Source organism: Musca domestica, unplaced genomic scaffold, assembly GCF_030504385.1.
Source record: "Musca domestica strain aabys unplaced genomic scaffold, Musca_domestica.polishedcontigs.V.1.1 8, whole genome shotgun sequence".
NCBI lineage: Eukaryota > Metazoa > Arthropoda > Insecta > Diptera > Muscidae > Musca > Musca domestica.
Genome location: NW_026712409.1, coordinates 2,223,058 through 2,240,390, shown reverse-complemented (window position 1 = coordinate 2,240,390; position 17,333 = coordinate 2,223,058). Strand labels below are relative to the sequence as shown.

Here is a 17,333-nt window from a genome sequence, read left to right as displayed (position 1 = left end):
TTGAATATTCATAATAGAAGTCATAATATATTTAAATAATCGAATTTCCAAAATTTCCAACTATTTGCAATATTAAGAGTTTATGCCTTTGGGTAACTTTTTAGTACCCTAACAGGTTAAATTTTGAATTTTCAATCAGCATAACATTTTAACATCGTGGCAGAGAATTCAATACACAATTTAAGGTTCTAGCTCTAACAGTGTATTCTTTATGTGCGTTACGATAAATTTTTGGGAGAGAGAGAGAGAGAGTTAGACTAAACGAAAGGAAAATTTAAGGCAGGAATGTTAAATGTGGACACCCATTCCATCTGAGACCACTGACAATGTAGGCGCGACTCATCCAAAGCCTGTATACAATTTCTACTTACATTTACACAGCGAGTCCGAAATCTACCGGCAATGTAAGTGAATGTTGGATGGGTCCGAAATCTACACACATTGTAAGCGAAGGCTGGATGGGTGCGAAATCTACCGACATTCGATTCACATGCAATTGCAATGGACACATTTTATTATATTTTGTTTTGCTCTTTAATTTAATATAGATTTTGTTCCTCAATGTAATAGCAATGCGACTCATCTAAATCGGATGCTACTTAAATGCTATTAACCACTGCCATTTCATTATTTCCTATTGGCAAAATAGCATAGATGGGTATTAAATTGTCAAGGCCAGTTTACTGCTGGGCATGGACGTTTTGAGTTTCTTGAAAATGTATCGCTCAACTTTAGTAAAATTATATATAAAAAATAATTAAATGGGGTCGAGAGAGACTTTCCTCTCTCTCTCCTTCAACTCGAGAAGAATTCCCTTGGTTTGGGTCTTTTTAATAGGACCATCTAAAAACTCCATCCTGTCACATGCTCAAAACACAGTTTTTTACGACTTTGGAGGATTTGTTCTGCCTAGAGTCCATTTGGCACAAATTTCACACACCTTGTTTATTATTCAATTATATGTCATTTAGAACCCTTGTAACTAAATCTAATGGTACATTATTTAGCACTTTGTAGCACCTTTTTTATAATTTATAAGTGCTGAACTATCTCCATAAATACAGTTTGTGGCATGGTACAATAAAAAGGTAAGGTAGAGCTACCAGCTGATTACAATTTTTTCTAAGTGTGCCCGTAAATTGCGAGACGCGCATTAAAGCTATTCGCCAGTTTTGCCATATGGAATTGAAAGATGTGTAGATCATATTTTTGAAATAAAATCCAGACATTTCATTAATTTTTTCCACTGTTTAAATGATTTTAAAAATCAGGATAAATATTGAATAAATGGAAAAAACTTGTTGCATTCAAGTTTGACATGAAGCGGGCATAGCCTCAGGTCTATATTTATGTAGTTTTACGAAGCTGTTCTAGCTCCTTATTGTACCATGGTCAGTAGCATTTTTCTATGGCTCTCAGAGCATGTTTGAGTAAACTCCTATTTCTACACCAACAATAATGCATAGTCGAATTTTCAAATGTTACTTTATTTTTTTTCATCTGAGCGTTGATTGACCAATTTTGCCTTAGTCATGTTTACGACTCAATATCCATATCTTGATTGGGGCTGCCATTAATTGAAATTATTATTTAATGAAATCATAATTTTGTGACGATTTGGATTTTCGCATCGAATTGCATTTGAATTCGAAAATAAAAACAAAACATGGCATGTCATGAAGTTCTCTCGCCACAACAGCAAAAGTTTCAAATAACACAACCTAGCGATGTAACGAAGCAGCAGCACTCAATTTAAACAATTAAACACATGGCGATTAGATAAGGCCGCCGTGTCCCGACCAAAAAATATAAACAAATTTTGTTACTGATTAATAAAGAAAGAACAAAAACAACAAAACATTTGTTATTAGCAATATTCGATTATCTTGGCAACCAAAACTATTTGGCCAAAAATCGGGTGTTTGCTTAAAAATGCTTCGTGACTTCATCATAGCCGAGTCCGAATCCCTGTGTGATAAAAGTTCATAACTTTCCAGTTGGGGCTTTATGGGGAATAACATAAAAAAATATCAGTTGAAAATCAAATATAGATATGAAAAATCGGGTCTTGCCCTTGAAGGTTATAACATGTCCTCCCCTCCCTCTGCCATCACCACCATGTACATATATGTGTAAATATGTTGGTATGTATGTCACAATGCTTTAACAGTTTGTATCGAATTTGCCGGTAGTTTAATTTCTGGTATTTCGTCACAATGTCGCCTTAGAAATGGCTTTGCTTTTGTTTTTTTTTTTGTTCCTTTTGCAGGGTCCACTGAAGACATGGAACAGGAAAATTCTTAACAATTTGCAATATTTTCCAATTGTTGTTAATGACCAATCTACCATGTCCACTTGAATGAATTGAGCGAAGAGGGGAGGGGATATGGAGTAGTACTCTCCCATTATTCAGCTTTAAATGTTCGTTTGTTTGTACGGCTACTGGCTTTGAGTCGTCGCCCACGAGCAGAGGAAGAATAAATGCCCAAACAAAACAAAAGCAAATACGATATCGATAAAAAAAGTCGAGCACATTGCGTGCCTCAGTTAATAGTGAGTGGGGTGGATGGATATCTTTTTTCCGTTTTTTTTTTTTTTTTTTTTGCTACAAATAATTTTACTTTGTCGTAGGAACGAAAACACATCGATAAATCGGCTAGTCCGTCCGTTCGTCTGTCTGTTCGTTGATTGGGTTGTTTGCAATGGTATTAAGCGACACTCACTCACACACACACACATCTGACAGCTGCTAAATACTTCATACCCACCAGACAACGAACAGCGAGTTCACAAATACATTTTGGGTGGTTGGGGGACTACTGGCGGCTCTGATAAGGTGCCATTCTCTGCACATTGGGATTTGAAAGAACTTTTGTGGCACGCAATTCGATTACAATGTAATACCTTCGGGCAGGGATGGGAAAATTGAGTACTGCATACGATAGTATTAATTTCAATACATTTTTATTTTAGAGAATTTGGAATAATATTCGAGAAATGGTGAAATCGAGACTGGGAGCATTCTCTAATTGGGTTCAAGAGTCAATACATTTTTAAGATAAGAGATTCTGAATAAGCGTTTATATAACTCGAAATATTCTTAGATCCCATAGAGATTCCATAATGTATACTTCGCTTATTAACTCAAAGAGTGTCAGATCCTAAAAAAAATCAGTTTCGAGAAAAATGCATTTGCAATTGATTGAATTTTTTCACCCCGAATAAATAAGATCAAAACAAAAAAATATGTAACTACAGGGTGAGATAAAACCCGATGAAACCGTCACACGCTGCCCGAATGTTGCTCTGCAGTATTTTGGCCCATTACCGGCGAAGCGTTTGTTGAAGTGATCGCCACTTTAGTATTTTTTAGTGCCAACCTTGCTTTCCAAAATACTCCAGACACAATAGTTAAACGGATTGATATCCGGAGATTTTGGCCATTTTGAGCTGGAAATAAAGCGAGGAATCTAATTTTTTAACCATTCTTGGGTGGCGCGTGCTGAGTGCGATTGTGCTGAGTCCTCTTGGAATGTCCAAGGTCTGTGGCCAAAATGTTTGCGTGCCCAAGGCCTTAATACACCCTCCAGAATATATTCGTAATAATATTCGGCATTTATTCCGATGCCACGGTTGATTAATTCGAGCGGAAAGCGATTATCGGCTGTTATGGCGGCCCACACCATCACCATGGCCGGCGCTAGAGTTCTGTTGGCCAACCGAAGGTGCACATTTTCAGCTGACCTCTTTGACGTGTTTACTTGCCAATTGCCAATAATTTGGTTTGTTTACAAACAGCTGGACAACGAATGTTTCTCATCGGAGAAACCAAATTCGGCAGTTCACCACTTTCGGCCAGCGAAGCAACTCTTTAGCTCTTTTTAGTCTATTTTATTTCTGTTGCGGTGTAAGTTCTTGCTCTTTTTGGAATTTCAATAGCTTTACCCCGAGCTCATTTTTCAATATTTGCCGAATGGAATATTGCCATATGTTCTGCTCACGAGCCATTTTTCGGCCACTGCGACGCGAGTTTCGATGAAGTCGCTTCTTCACTTTTCGAACCATTTCTGCGGATGTTGCTGTTTTCTTCCGTCTACTTCCTTGACGTCGGGCTACGCTATCATCATCATATCACGGTAACGAGCGATGGTACGAGACACAAAAGATTTATTCGCATTTAAATGCTGGAGTGCTCTAACGATAGCCACTTGTGGTTTTCCAGCCAAATATAAAGAAATCACACTATCACTCTGGAATTCCATCTCGATTAACTTTTTTCCTGGAAAACTTTCACCAAAATGCTTTTGCACGCTTGTAAACGATATAATGAGCTGTCACTGGAATCATTTTAACAGCTGTCGGATGAGTGGCTTAGAAATGACAGCAGTCTGGAATTGGTTGCGGTGTTTTCATCTTATGTAAGAAATGTAAAAAATTGTATCTTATATCTTTCCTACGCACCAACAGTGACCTACAAGTGAAGTTGCAGCTCTGAATGTGAATAAGAGAAGACCCTAATGTCATACTTCAGAATTCTAGGTCTACCGCTTCGCACTTTGTCATATAATTATTTGAAACTGAAAAATTCCATTCCAATTTATAGTTCCGATAAAAATTCTTCTTCGAGTCTGCTTTTGAAGAATATCTTCCATAGATGTTGTAAAGAAAGAACCACTTCTTGCGATTTTTTTACATTTGTGATTAATTTTTTTTTTTTTTTCAATAAAAAATTTAGATTCCCCATCTCTGATCTAAATTACCGAGTGTTTTTCTATAGGTGGCAACAGCTAATCCCTTTCAAAATATTTGATTAAAGTTTAGATTTCAGAAGGCTACGTAAAGAAAAGTTGAGCGGAGACAAAATAAATAATATTTTATAGAGTTATTTAAACTTGGAGAGAAATTTTTTGATAACAACAGCAACAACGCGGCCAAGGTGTCTGATTCATGGGCGAAATGTTGAATTTTAGGATTTAATATGAAAAGTTCCGAAATTTTGTTTTGCGAAGGGATCTTCTGCCCACTGTAAAACAAAGAAATGAGTTGCACCCTATTTATCAATTTCGCTCCTCTGTTCGATTTTTCAAACTTTTTTCAAAAAAATATTTAGGTATGAAAAGGGTAAAATTTTAAACAATTTTTTGTTTTGTTTGTAGTAAAAGTCATCTGTCAATAATTAAAAACAAATTCCCTTCCCCTTCGATTGTGGGGAACATTTCTAAATTAATTTTAAAAAAGTAACAAAAAATAGTAAATGGAGAAATAATGATGAAGAATTATTGCCAATATTTACACAAAACATAAAAAAACATTGTTTGCATGCACAAGCGTGACTTTATATATATATAAAATTTCGAACATTTCGAAATTTCTGACGTAAGTGGGTCCAAATTACCCTAAAAACATTTTTCAAAAACAAAAATAAAAGTTGCAAAATGTGGCCAAAACTTTGAAAGCAGTCAACAATGGTAACCAACCATGTTATATGAGGCCTATTCTAACGCCAGATTTACACCGGAATGTTTTTGTGAAGATATGTTCTATCAGCGCAAAGATTTCAAGATAACGAATTCTAATTCTTTGGCTGGGAAATGGACTTTGGACTTTCAAAAATCAGACATAACCGCCATATTGAATTTATTTAATTGAATATTTTTGATTAAAGGAATTTTTATACCAACAATAACTAAGAATAATAAATCACAGGTTTAAAATTGGTGCTGAAACCTACGAAAAGCCGAACAATAGATCTGCTATATGGGGGTCTCATAAAATATTGGACTTCTATGAAACATTTTCTAATGGGATGTTTGATATCCTCTTCCACGGAATTGAAAAAAAGAAATCAAAATCATTAAAATCCCTAAATAAGGGCTATACCGAGTAGTGGGCCTATTTTAAAAAGTTTTTGCCGAGAAAATACTCGAAATAAGGTGGTACCGTTTCCTGGAGTCTACCATAACCTGGAGATATAGTTTCCGATTTCATGCATCTCAAAAGCTTTGTCGTAATTCAACATTTGGAAGAACCGACAGACATAAGAGCTTTTTCTAAATCCCCGTAAAGTGGCATCTGATGATTATTTTGAGAGTTGTGGCAATCTAATTCCATCGAACGAACCAGTTCCTAACGAACTAGCTCCTTCCGCGTATTCCGGTTGTTTATATGGAAACTCCGCGTATGAGTGATGTGAAATATATGAAATCACTCATACGTTTAGGAACTGCTGTACTGCACTACGAACTAGATTGACACAACTCTAGTTTAAGGCGCAGATTGGACGTCTTCTAAACAATAAACCAGTAAAAAGGCCTAAAAATCGAGCGGGCCTACTTTATGATACCCTACACCAATTTGTGTATTTAGTAGAGCATCACATAAGAAATAAAAGTTTTTATGGGGAATTTTTGAAAATTAAATCATACCAACTATGATTATAGTTATAATTTAAAGACCAAAAGGAACTAATATATGAGAGGAACATTGTCCTCTGAATCGATTTCATCTAAATTTGGCGAGACATTTGAGCCTTTTCAATTCGGGCTTGTATTACCCATTTGGTGCACAATTATCTTGAAATCGGATAAAGAAAAATATGGGAGCTATATCCAAATCTGAACCAATCTTGGTAAAATTTGGCATATGTATTTCTGAACTGTATTTGATATATTTCCCCGCATATCGTTGTTACGGAGTACATATTACGGCTGTGGAGAGCAAAATATAACAATCGGATGAACAATATATATGGGAGCTATAGCTTTATCTGAACCGATCGATCTGTTTTGACATGCTAGTTTTTTGGCTCAATTTAATCGTATATGCCAAATTCCATTCTGATGATTATGGGAAGGGAAGTAATATATGAGAGGAATATCCTCATCAGAATCGATTTCTACTAAATTTGCCGAGGCATTCGTGCCTTTTCAATTCGGGCTTGTATTATCCATTTGGTGCTTGATGCCTTGAAATCGGATAAAGATATATATGGGAGCTATATACAAATCTGAACCGATCTCTATAAAATTTGGCAAAGGTATTTCTGAGCTGTATTTGATATATTTCCCTAATTCAAGAAATCGAATGAACAACAGCTATAGCTATATCTCAGCCGATTTCGATCAAATTTAGAATACTTATTTTCAGGCCTAATTTGGTCGTATATGTCAAATTCCATCCTATTTGGGCTTACATTACAAAATTTGGTGCACAATAAAAATCGGACAAAGAAATATATGTGAGCTATATCAAAATTTTGGCCGCTTATAGACGGGCATGCATTAATCAACTCAGAATGTGATTCTATGCAGATCAACAAAAGGAACTATGGGCCTATATCGTTTCCTTTTGCCTGTTACAAAACAAATGCACAAAGACATAATACCATGACCCCCCTTGTGGTGTAGGATATAAAAAAATGTCCCAAGTAATCTCCTCTAGTCTATATAAGGCCAATTTTTAATACCCAAATTCCAAGAAAAATATTACGGTTTCTGACAATATTTACATTAAAATTGAATGGGCGTGAGACCACTGTGCTCTGCAAGAAACCCATTCATGCTTGAATAAATAATGGGTTCAAAGTGAAAAGTAAAACACGTATTTGTTTGGGAAGGAATTCTGAAAAGACGAAAAAATTAAACTCTCCCTCCCCTTAGAGAAGAAAGGGTCGTTTCCCAAAAACAATACCTTCAGGAAAAATAATTTTTTGCAATGACAAACATTTTTTGTCTTTACCTCTCTCTCTCTATTGCCGCAAGGATTAATTTTTCAGTTCACCTTTTTTATTTTATTTGTTTCAATTAAGTCCGATTTCTTTGGGGAAATGATTATGCAAAGTCCATAGATAGCCTAACGTAAAGAAATGTGAGATTTCCAGTCAGCCATTACAACCAAAAGGGTCAAGCAGCTTACGCAGCACATTCTTGCAACTGCCGAGAGAGGCACAAACAAAATCGCAGTTGGTTAGCATTCGACGGACGGCACTCCTTTTTAAAATAAATCAAGGTAAGCACGGCAATTTACTTGAAATGCTCAGCCTTTGCAGATTGTACGCTGTAATTTTCTCGGTTTGTTGCAAGTGTTTTGCCCAAAAATCCTTTTCCCTGGGGTCCTCACATGCTTACTGGTTGGTTAGTGTGTGAGTTTGTGTCTATCGGTGTTGCTTTTGTCTAGCCACTTGCGTTTCAGCCGAGACGGGCTCAACCCAAAATAGAATATAAACACCAGGCAACAACAGCAACAACAATAACTTACGATGTGCTATTCTCCAAATGACCTCGGTCACACTCAACCGCACTGACATGCACACTCGTCACTACACACACACACACACACACACAGCCATACAAACATACGTTTTGGACATACCCATTAGACAGTCAACAGTCAAAGATAAACAGAAATAAATTGTTGTAGTTTCGCGGTATTCTATTCTGGCGAGAGTGGTGGGGGTGTGTGTGTGTGTGCGCTCGTTTTAGTTTTAATGTTATGCACACATGTACACTGTTGTTGGTGTTGGTGTATACATACACAATTGCATGTGGCAAACAATGTCTTTATTTCCTCGCATTTTCCATTTTCTTCTCGTCCTTCTCTTTTGGTATCCTTTATTCTAGGATTGCGGATGCACCAAGTCACTGTGTCCGTTTGGCAGACATTCGTGTTGCAGCGACTTAAAAATATTCAAAAGGGAGACACATTTAAATCTTCACGAAGCCGCTGTGTGTGTGTTCGGAATGAGTCCTGTCGTTGACATGCTCACTATTTTCATTTTGTATTAATTTCCTTCCGTTCCAATTAATTTATTAATTTGAGTTTTCCGCCATAGGAAAACTACTGCTTATTTATTTGTCCGTTAGTTTTCGTTTTCATTTTTTTTTTTGTCAGCTAACGGACATTGACCTCGCATTTGACAAATTTCGGTAGGTAGGTAGGGCATTCGTCCGTGCACACAAACATTTTGGTCTATGACATACAAACACACCTACACACATACGAGACTACAAATACGCCATAAACATATCAACAAATTCTTTTAATGGCAAGTACTTAATAACCAAGGAAACTGACGAGGATTGGTGTCTCTCCAAGCGAAAGAATGGTGTCTGTCCTGCCTTACCCCACCCCCTTGTAAATATTGTCACTTTCTTCTACAAATAAATAAACGCTGTTTATTACAAAAAATAAAAACAACAAAAATTGGATTAAGACTGACTATTTTGACATCATTTAGTAATGTCCTGTAACATTCAATGTGAGTCCTTTAATGTGGATGTATTTAAGAAGATGTGGATATATTTAAAAATATGTGAATGTATTTAACAGAATTCGTGGTTCATGGCTGTGCTAAGATGTCATCCTGTTATCAATGCTGCTGTTTTCCATTCAGCATCTGTATTTGTGGACAAAGCTTGTGTGGGATATGACAAAAGCTCCATGGTATAACAGGCGATGCTTTCAACAGATGTATTTTAAACTTTTATTTTTTCGTTAAAAGGAGACTTTTTTTTTCTCTGCTCAGTTTAATTTGATTCTGTATCGGAATTTTTCCCCAAAGCAGTCGTTGTCAGGTGATATGGGTAAATTTTTGAACCATAAAAGTTCGAAACTTTAATGAGGTGTTCTGTGAGGTAACAAATCATTAATGTTTTTCAATCCAAGAAAAGTGGATAAGACAGCATAGAAAGCAATGACCATTCAAACGGATATAAAGCTTACAAATAAAAAAGCAGTTAACTTCGGCTGGGCCCAACTTTTAATACCCTCCACCAATTGGAAGGAACTTGAAAAATGTAAACAAAAATCCGAAAACTACCACTTAAATGAAGACCGTTATATGGAGGATATACGAAGACGTGGACCTACATACAAACAGTTTTGTCATAGGCTGTGGTACCCATTACGAACTTCAAATGCGAAATTTAAAATAATTCCGATAAATAATGTCACTAAAATCATGAAAATACCGAATATGGGGAAGTACCTTCATATGGGGGCTATACAAAGACGAGGACCCGCATACGAATTTTTTTGCCATAGGTTGTAGTACCCATTAAGATCTTCCAATACGAAATTTGAAACGATTTCGGTGAATAATGTTGCTGAAATCAGCAAAATAGCGAATATCGGGAGGTACCGTTATATGGGGGCTATACGAAGACGTGGACCCTCATACGATTTTTTTTTTGCCATAGATTGTAGTACCCATTACGAACTTCAAATACGAAATTTGAAATAATTCTATAAATAATGCCGTTGAAATCATGAAAATACCGAATATCGGGAGGTACCGTAATATGGGGACTATACGAAAACGTAGACCCACATGGCCCATTTAAGAACTTAACCTGCCTACTAGTGAACTATGCCTGAATGTATTTTAGCCTTATATATTTATACCTTCGTTCGAAAGATAGCAACAGACCGACAGACAGACATCGCTAGATCGTCTTAGAATCTTACGCTGATCCAGAATATATATGTATACTTTTTAGGGTCTAATATGAATATTTCCAGGAGTTAAAAACGGAAGGTGTGTGTGTCTTTTTAAAAAAATAATGAAGAACAAATTAAAAAGCAGTAAGTTCGGCCGGGCCGAACTTTTAATACCCTCCACCATTTGCAACGAATTTGGAAATTTTCAAAAAATAAAATCCTTAAAAAATTCTGTTAAAATTTTAAAAATACCGAATATAGCCGTTATTTGGGGTCTATACGACGTGGCTTTGTTTGTCATAAGCCATTACCATATTCAAATTCGAAACTTGAAATAAACGGTGAATAATGTAGCTAAAATCATCAAAATACCGAATATAGGGAGGTACCGTTATATGGGGGCTATACGAAGACCTGGACCCGCACAGACAATTTTCTGTCACAGACTGTAGTTCCCATAACGAACTTCAAATACCAATTTTTAAACAATTCCGGTAAATAATGTCGCTAAAATCATGGAAATACCGAATATCGGAAGGTAACGTTATATTGGGACTATAAGAAGACGTGAACCTGCAAACGGAATTTTTTGCCATAGGTTGTAGTACCCATTGCGAACTTCAAATACGAAATTTGAAATAATTCCGGTAGATAATGTTACTAAAATAATTAAAATACCTAATATCGGGACCGATTTACGAACTTAACCTGGCAAAATACACATGTCTGCAACAATTTTAGCCTTCTATCTCAATTCGTTCAAAAGATATCGTGATTACAACAGACAGACAGACAGAATGACATCGCTAGATCGTCTTAGAATTTCAAGCTGATCTAGAACATATATACTTTGTAGGGTCTATTATGAATATTTCGAGGAATGAGAAAGCTAATATACCCTCCATAGAATGGTGGAGGGTATAAAAATTGGTTAAGATTATGGACAATCAATGGCACAAATCGGAAACTTTATATGGCATTTTTAGTTTTTAAAAACTCAAGTTTGAATGTCTCTTAGTCTTGTGAAACAAATTTTAACCTATCCAAATTTAAAACTTCTTTTAATTCTTTTGGTATCTAACTTTGAATCGAACATGTTTCTCTTTGAAAAAAACTTTGATACGATATCTGCCGTGATGAGGAAACGTTTAAAATTTAATTTTTTTTAACATCGTTGTATGAAAAATATATATTTTCACAAAAAAAAAAAAAGAAAAAAACAATTTTGAAATATTTTTTACAAAATCTTTAACAAATTTTGTTAAAAATTCAAAAAATCCTTGAAAAACATTGAAGTTAAAGGCTTATTCAAGTTGGTATGTCTCTTAGTCCTGTGAAACAATTTTCAAAAAATCGTAATTACAACACTTTTTATTCCTTTTTTGAACAGACTCCACTATTAGCGATATCCTGATCCTTTGACATATATATTTGAAAAGATACACATTGGAAAAACATTTAGAAGTTCGAAAACAACAGACCTCTAGGTCCTTTGAAAAATATTCAGGTTTCCAGTAGTTTTTGTTATTAGTAATAAAAACAGCACAAAAAATCCCACAATAATATTTTTTTATAAATCACAAAAAACCCTGAAAAAAATATTTTAATATAAGGAAAAGAACGTAAATAAGGTCAAGAAAGCCTTTTTAAATAAAAGTTTTAAAAACAATATAGTGGGTGGAGCCGTTATTTGGGGGTCATACCAAAACGGGAACCTATAGAGACAGATTTCTACTACAAGGATTATCAAAATACTGAATATCGGTGGGTACTTTTATGTGGAAACCTGTTCTAACCGGTTGTAGAATTCCGTGAAAAAATGTAGCTAAAATCGTTCAAATTGCGAATATGGGGAGACATCGTTATATGGGGGCTATACAAACTATTGTGCCAAATTTTAAATAATATGGACTGCATCATAATCTCAATATCAATTTTTCAAAAAAAAAAAAAAATAAATAAATAAATAAATAAAAAATATTCTTTAAAACTCCTCGTCAAAAGGTACCCAAAAAGTGTTTTTTTATAAATCCACTTTTTAATATATAAGTGGAACAAGTGTTATTTTTGTCATTAATAGCTAAAATTTTTTATTTTGTAATTTAAAGATTCAAAATTCAAATTTGAATGTTTAATTTTATTTAAAAAGTTCTAAAAAGAGTTCTAATGATTGAAAATCATCTTCAAGTATGGGGTTATGTCATGGTGCAATTTTTTTTCCTGCATAATCGGTCATGTGACCGCAGGACGTAGGGCTGAGTTGTGAGTTTCAAGTGGCTCATATTCAAATTTTCTTGACCAATGGACATGTGAATGATCTCTTAGCACCACAAAATACTTCTGTTCTAGATCGTTCAAAATTCTACAACTTTTAACTATTTTTTAAACTTTTATCAGAGGACCCATTTCCACGTCCGAAAAAGAGAAGGTGAATAAATTTGGCACTCTCTTAAAAAAAAACTTTAATTTGACAAATGTGGCCGGGTAAAAAGTGATGCCACTTGATAGGCTACTTGTAATGGTCCATCAAGATCAGATATTTTTACTAGTTTTCGTTCCCCGAACTTACTGGGCGTAGTATTCGTCTCAGAGCTATTTCTCTTGTTCCACCACACACAAAAAAGGTCTGCAACATAGCAAGTGTCATATTTCAGGCTTAGCAGAAAAATACCAAGCTTTTGTATTTTTAAGACGGTGGCTCTCTAAATAATAGACATTTTAAAATCTATAGCCACATTTTCACTGGAATCGGTTTTTGAGAATTTTTTTTATAAAGAACAAAACAGAAAAAAAAATATATGGTGCTTTGTCGGGGTTTAAGCCTACGATTTTAATTGTACAAACATAAGAAAATCATCAAATCACTTATCATGCGAAAGAATAAAAATTTTTGCAAATTTTACGTGAAAATGGAATCAAGAAAAAAATTGAATTTTGAAAATAAATTTCAGAAAAAACCTAAGAAAAAAATAAAATTATTTAGTTTTTGGCGAAAATTGAATTAATAAATGGTTGCGCTTTCAAAAGTATCAGAAAACATATTTGCACAGAAATATATCTTCCATATCCTGTTTTTAAATATTTGAACATAAATTCTATTTTTCACAATTTGGTGTAATTTTGACATTTAAAATTGAAAAAGTTTGTTAAGTAAAAACTCGGGCATTTTTTGGAAATATTCTCAGAGGTAAATAATGTTGCCCTGATTATGGAAAGGTATTTTTTTTCTTGGGGTAAGAATTATTGTATTCAAAATTTAAAATGAAAACTTTTAATAAGGCAAGAAATGCCGAATGAAATTTTTTTTATAGAAAACTAATTTAGCCCCAGACATGGACTCGGATCGATTTAACCGATTTTGACAAAATATGTAGCATTTGATAACTTATTTTTATAAGCTATCTAATAAGTGGTCACGTGATATATCCAGGAAAGATAATAATACATATTGTAGAATTTTGGAAAGGCCAGCTTTTATTATACCATATAAAACTATGTGTTGGGGGTATTATAAGTTTGTTTGGGCCAAAAATTATGTAACGCCTCGAAAAATTGGTTATCCACTTAGGAAAGTATATATGGGTCTCCCTATCTCGCCGAGCTGAGTTGATCAAGCTATGCATGTCCGTCCGTCCGTCTGTCCATAGTGATTTTTAATCAAGCTACAGGTCGCAATTATGGCACAAAATTGAAAGTGGAGGTGGGGTCACGACTAGAATAGAACCCTATTGTTTTTGGAGATGATTGCACAATATTAAGGGGTTGAAATGGACCAAAAACGAAAAAATTTCCTGGTTTTGCAGTTGCTTTATATACCACAATTATGAAACATTCGACGGAAATTTACATGGACTTAGAGTTTAGGACTGGGCAGAAACCTACCAATTTGGGCGGCCATCGTACAATATTTAGCGGGTAAAAAATACCCTTACTTTTATGTAAGGAAATAAGCAAATTTTCACTAAACCGCGAATGTTTTCTATCCCAGCCAAATCACAAATACATTAAAAGCTCACTTCTGACCATTAAAGTTATGCTAATAGCCAAGAAATCGGATATGTAGCAAAATAGGTACAAAATATATGTATACGAAATAGATCTTCGTTATTCTGCTATAAGTCAAGAACCGCTTGACTGGATTTTCACAATTCTCTTCAATTCGGAATAGTTTCTTGCTAGAAAAGAAAATCGCGTAAAAATATGACAAAAGAAAAATGAGTTTTTTATGCTCCATTTTTTCAATTTTTTTGTCATATTTTTTATCGCATGCGATTTTTTCAATTTGACTTACAATTTAGAATTGTAAATTTTTTTAATTTTTACACCCCCCGCAACACTACGTTTTGAGGGTATTATATGAATGTTGCAATTATCGTCCGATCCTCACGAAATTTTTCATGGGTTATTTTTTAAGGTTAGGGTCAGAATTAAAGTCTATTGTTCTTAAGATGTACATTTAGGGATTCAAATGGAAAAAAAAAATTAAGAGAAGAGAGTTAAGGACAGGGACATTATTTTTGACATTATTTCAAAAACGAAATTTTCCAAAATGAATTTGGGCATAAGAGGACTTCGAACAAATTGTAGTGTTGTAGGGTATCACATTGTCGGCCCCGCATGATTATAGCCTTTGCTTACTTGTTTGGGATTTATTTTGTGGACCCCCTTCGAACAAATTGTAGTGTTGTAGGGTATCACATGGTCGGCCCCGCACGGCTATAGCCTTTGCTTACTTGTTAGGCATTTATTTTGGGGACCCCCAAAATGGGCGCTTTTTGGATTTTTGGAAAAACCTACCTCTAAAAAATGCACAAAAAATCGAAGAGTTTTTTCCTAACTAAAGTTGTTTCCCATCAGGAACTTTCAAACGAACTTTGGTTTTCAAGTGGAATTTTTCGAATTCAGTTTAAAAAAAATACAAAATTAAATTTAAATTTTTTTCTTCAGAACTTTCGTATTAGCGATTAAAATTTATAAAAAAAGTATATATTTTTTAATTGCCCTTGCTAATGAGATATCGAAAATGTCCAATTAAATAAAACCAAACTTCAAAATAAATCCAAACAATTTCAAAACAATTTCCATATCAAACTGTCCTTTATGTCTAGTTCAAGTTCAATAAAAATTAGGCACAACATTGTAGTCTAACACATAACATTCGAAATTAAAAAAAAAAAAAACACACACACTAAACACTTGTTCCTCACATGTCCTTGAAAATTCAAGGATTGGTATTGAAAATTGCTCAAACAAAAATAAATGAAATTCCACTACTTTCTCACTTTCGTTTTAAAAAACCACGACGAAATAAAGCCATTACGGGGTTTTTATTATCTTGACCGCTAAACTCAAGGATACGAATGCCGCCGCCAACGCCACTGCCACTTGCCGCCATGCAAGCGAGTGATTTCAATTCCACCACTCAACCACCTGGATCGATATTCTAAATTGTATCCTGTCACTTTTTTCCGTTGCTTTTGTGCAGCGACATTCAACGATTTGATTTGTGCAATGCCATTTGAACTGGCCTCGGGACCGAGAATGTCCCTACATTCGAAAGGCAAACTAGGGGTTGGGATGGTAAGGAAAGCTAAACGTCAGGCTCAACAGTTTAGCCAGGAAGACGCAGTATCGTGGTTGGGGCAAAGGCAGGTGGATGTGGAATACACGAAAGTTGGTGTCACAGGTGTTGCTATTCCCCACAGGCTAACATTTTGAAATCGCTTCCAAAGGATGGAAGGATATGCATTCTAAATTTGAGTAATTAAAAAAGGATTTTTTCAGTTTTTATGCTTCGACATACTTTTCACTTGGATATTTTGATTTGTTTTTCTCTGCCTGTTTTTTCTACTTTTGTTTTAATTGTTGTTGTTGTTGTTGTTGCTGCTGGCATTGCCTTTTTCAATGTGTGTTTTTATTGATATCAATTAAGGCAAATTGTGAATGGTTAACATACGCAAGTAGAGGTACTACACGAAAAAGTAGAAAAAAAAATAAAAAAATGCTGACTAAGGAACTATCGTCCGGCCAGCCAAGTAAATGGCCAGCGATTCGTTTGGTAGTAGCACAGCAGAATGGCAAAAGGAACCGATTGATTTTCTTTTATTTTTTTAAATGTTCATAAAATATTTAAATTCCTTACTTTTACATACACAAATCCTTTGCGGCAGGTGCTGGCCTTTTTTGTGTTTAAATAAAGGCTCTTAAGGCGGCAACACTTTTAAAATTTAGACACTTTTTTCTTGGATTATTATTATTATTTTTTTTTTTTTAATTTTTCTTATGCTTCATTGAGACGTGCGAAATCTGCGCGTAAACCGAATTTCCGTATCAACGTTTAAACTTCAAGTATTCGTAAAGCTGAGATTTCAAATATTTATATTTCACTTTTCTTAGCTAATCGCGGGACTTTTGTTGCTGTAATAATTTTTATTAAATTTTTTTTTGGGGAGTTGAAAATCTGCTTTTTGTTTCTGTAATTTATTATTATAATTTATTTATTATTTTTTTTATAATTTTTCCTAATTTTTTTTTCACTGTTAAAAGACAACAACTTTTCTAACGAACGTCTATGCGAAAACTAATGTCACGAAAAGCGCATGAGTAATACGAAATACCACGAACGGCCGAATGAGTTGCTGTTTTCACTGGCCCCGCTGTTGTACTGCTCAGACACGGAACACGGAGCGTACGGAGCACAGCAGTGCGGACACAATCGCGGCCGGCAGCGATATTGATGACGTTATTTAGCCTCTCTAGATTTAGGTCTAAATGGTTAGCCAAATAAAAACAAATTGTGTTGCGTTGTTGTTGTTGTTGCTGTTTCAGTTTCAGTGCTTTTTGGTTTTGTTTTTGTATTTGTATTTTATTACTACAATAATTACACAAATTGAAAC

General features: G+C 34.8%; 1 protein-coding gene across 5 annotated transcripts in view; it reads right to left on the bottom strand.

Moving 5' to 3' along the window:
• LOC101897946 (solute carrier family 12 member 6) overlaps positions 1-17,333 on the bottom strand; it is an 83,705-nt gene that overhangs the window by 53,272 nt on the left and 13,100 nt on the right. The window contains exon 1 of one of the 5 annotated variants that reach the window (XM_005176443.4): positions 16,580-16,949. The exons of 1 other annotated variant lie outside the window; for it this stretch is intronic. Coding sequence is in view for 3 of the 4 variants with exons in the window: in XM_059130760.1 (XP_058986743.1) it covers positions 15,720-15,832 (113 nt within the window). In the remaining variant the exon portion in view is untranslated. Of the gene's footprint in view, positions 1-15,719; positions 15,847-16,579; positions 16,950-17,333 lie in introns of those variants that run through there. 3 more of the 5 variants (XM_059130760.1, XM_059130759.1, XM_059130758.1) reach the window with 3 other exon arrangements.